General features: G+C 31.1%; 1 protein-coding gene across 1 annotated transcript in view; it reads right to left on the bottom strand.

Annotated features, from left to right (window-relative positions):
- The window catches only part of Klhl4 (kelch like family member 4), a 170,480-nt gene that overhangs the window by 34,863 nt on the left and 134,171 nt on the right, over positions 1-1,446 (bottom strand). The window contains exon 10 of the mRNA XM_023723783.1: positions 300-512. Within this exon, the coding sequence (XP_023579551.1) occupies positions 300-512 (213 nt within the window). The remainder of the gene's footprint in view (positions 1-299; positions 513-1,446) is intronic.

Below are 1,446 nucleotides of genomic sequence, written 5' to 3'. Positions count from 1 at the left end.
TAGGATAGATATATAGTTACATTCTCTTAATGAATAGAGGGATTTTTTCTAATGGTGTTTGTAAATAGAATATCATGTCTGCATCTTGTACAGTAATTAACCACTAAGAAGAATGTATGCAATTTGTTAATTATTGAAACTGTCCTACCAATTTGATTTGAAAGTGTCTCATTGCTATTTGTTTCTCAATAAAATTATGGAAAAAATGAAAAAAATAAAAGTGCAAGCAATGAAAGCAAACAAAATAATAATAATAAAAATTACCAGAAAACAAAAAAAAGGAAATTGTAATAACTTACCGTTCCATACAGTCAGAAAGCCTCGAGCAATGATTAGAAGCAGGCACATCATGACCCCCTACGACATATAAAAATCCATTGTATGTTGCAACTCCCACACCCCCCCGCCTTTTGGACATTGGAGCACATAGACTCCACTTGTTAGTGTGTGGGTCAAAATATTCCATTGATTTGAGGCAGGAGCTCCCATCACGTCCACCAATAGCATATAACCTGGAAAATATTAATGCATATGTGTATTTATATAAGCACAAAATACATGAAAATGAGACTGGAACAAACTCCCATAAAGCATTCAAGTCTTTGAGGATTCTAATTATATATTCTACTCCCTCTTGCTTTTGATTTTTCTGAACAACTACTCATCTGCTGGCACCTGTTAAAATCTAGGCTTCAGCAATCTCCCTATTCTATTATTTTTTGACATACCAGATAAAAATTTTCAATGGAGAAATATACATAGAAAAATTAGTGAACTATCAAAAGTTTTGACAGAATTGTTTCAAAGACTAACATGAGCATCCTTAGAATTTTACCCAGATACAATTACTGTGAAGTAAGATATAGCATATTTATCAGCAAAATGATATTAAGTTAATCATAAACTAAGGGAATACAATTTAGAAGCTAGTGCTTTCCTAAAAGAGATGTTTGTTATGACCTTTTCCCTTTAACTTTAATATATCAATTCTTTTGGTGCATAGTAGATTAGTTTTAAATTTTATTAGTTCAAGTTGTAGTACATAATGTTTACTTTTATTGTGAGGAATTGATACAAGTATGTAACATGCAGTTATTTTAATCTAATTAAAAATTAACCCAAAAACATAAAAGATGCTAAATACTCATTGAAACATATGCCTACCGTTGATCTTCATGCTCAGTTCAAAACAATAGAAACTCAGCAAAACAAACTCAGTGAGTTGAAATCCGTAATTTCAGCCTATTCTATTTTATGTAACTGACTGGTATTCAATTACCTGACATAATTCACATCAGAAAAAAATTCTATCAGTTTTAAGAAGTCTTTAAACTCTAAACACTGAAAATATGTTTATCTTTTTAGCTGCAAACATTTCTATTTCCCATTGTGTAAGATTTTAAAATCATGGGCCGGGAGATGACTTAGTAGGATAAGTGCTTCCCT

This window comes from Octodon degus, unplaced genomic scaffold (genome assembly GCF_000260255.1).
Source record: "Octodon degus isolate 3935 unplaced genomic scaffold, OctDeg1.0 scaffold00103, whole genome shotgun sequence".
NCBI lineage: Eukaryota > Metazoa > Chordata > Mammalia > Rodentia > Octodontidae > Octodon > Octodon degus.
The sequence above is the reverse complement of the archived record's forward strand: the minus strand, read 5'-3'. Positions and strand labels throughout refer to the sequence as shown.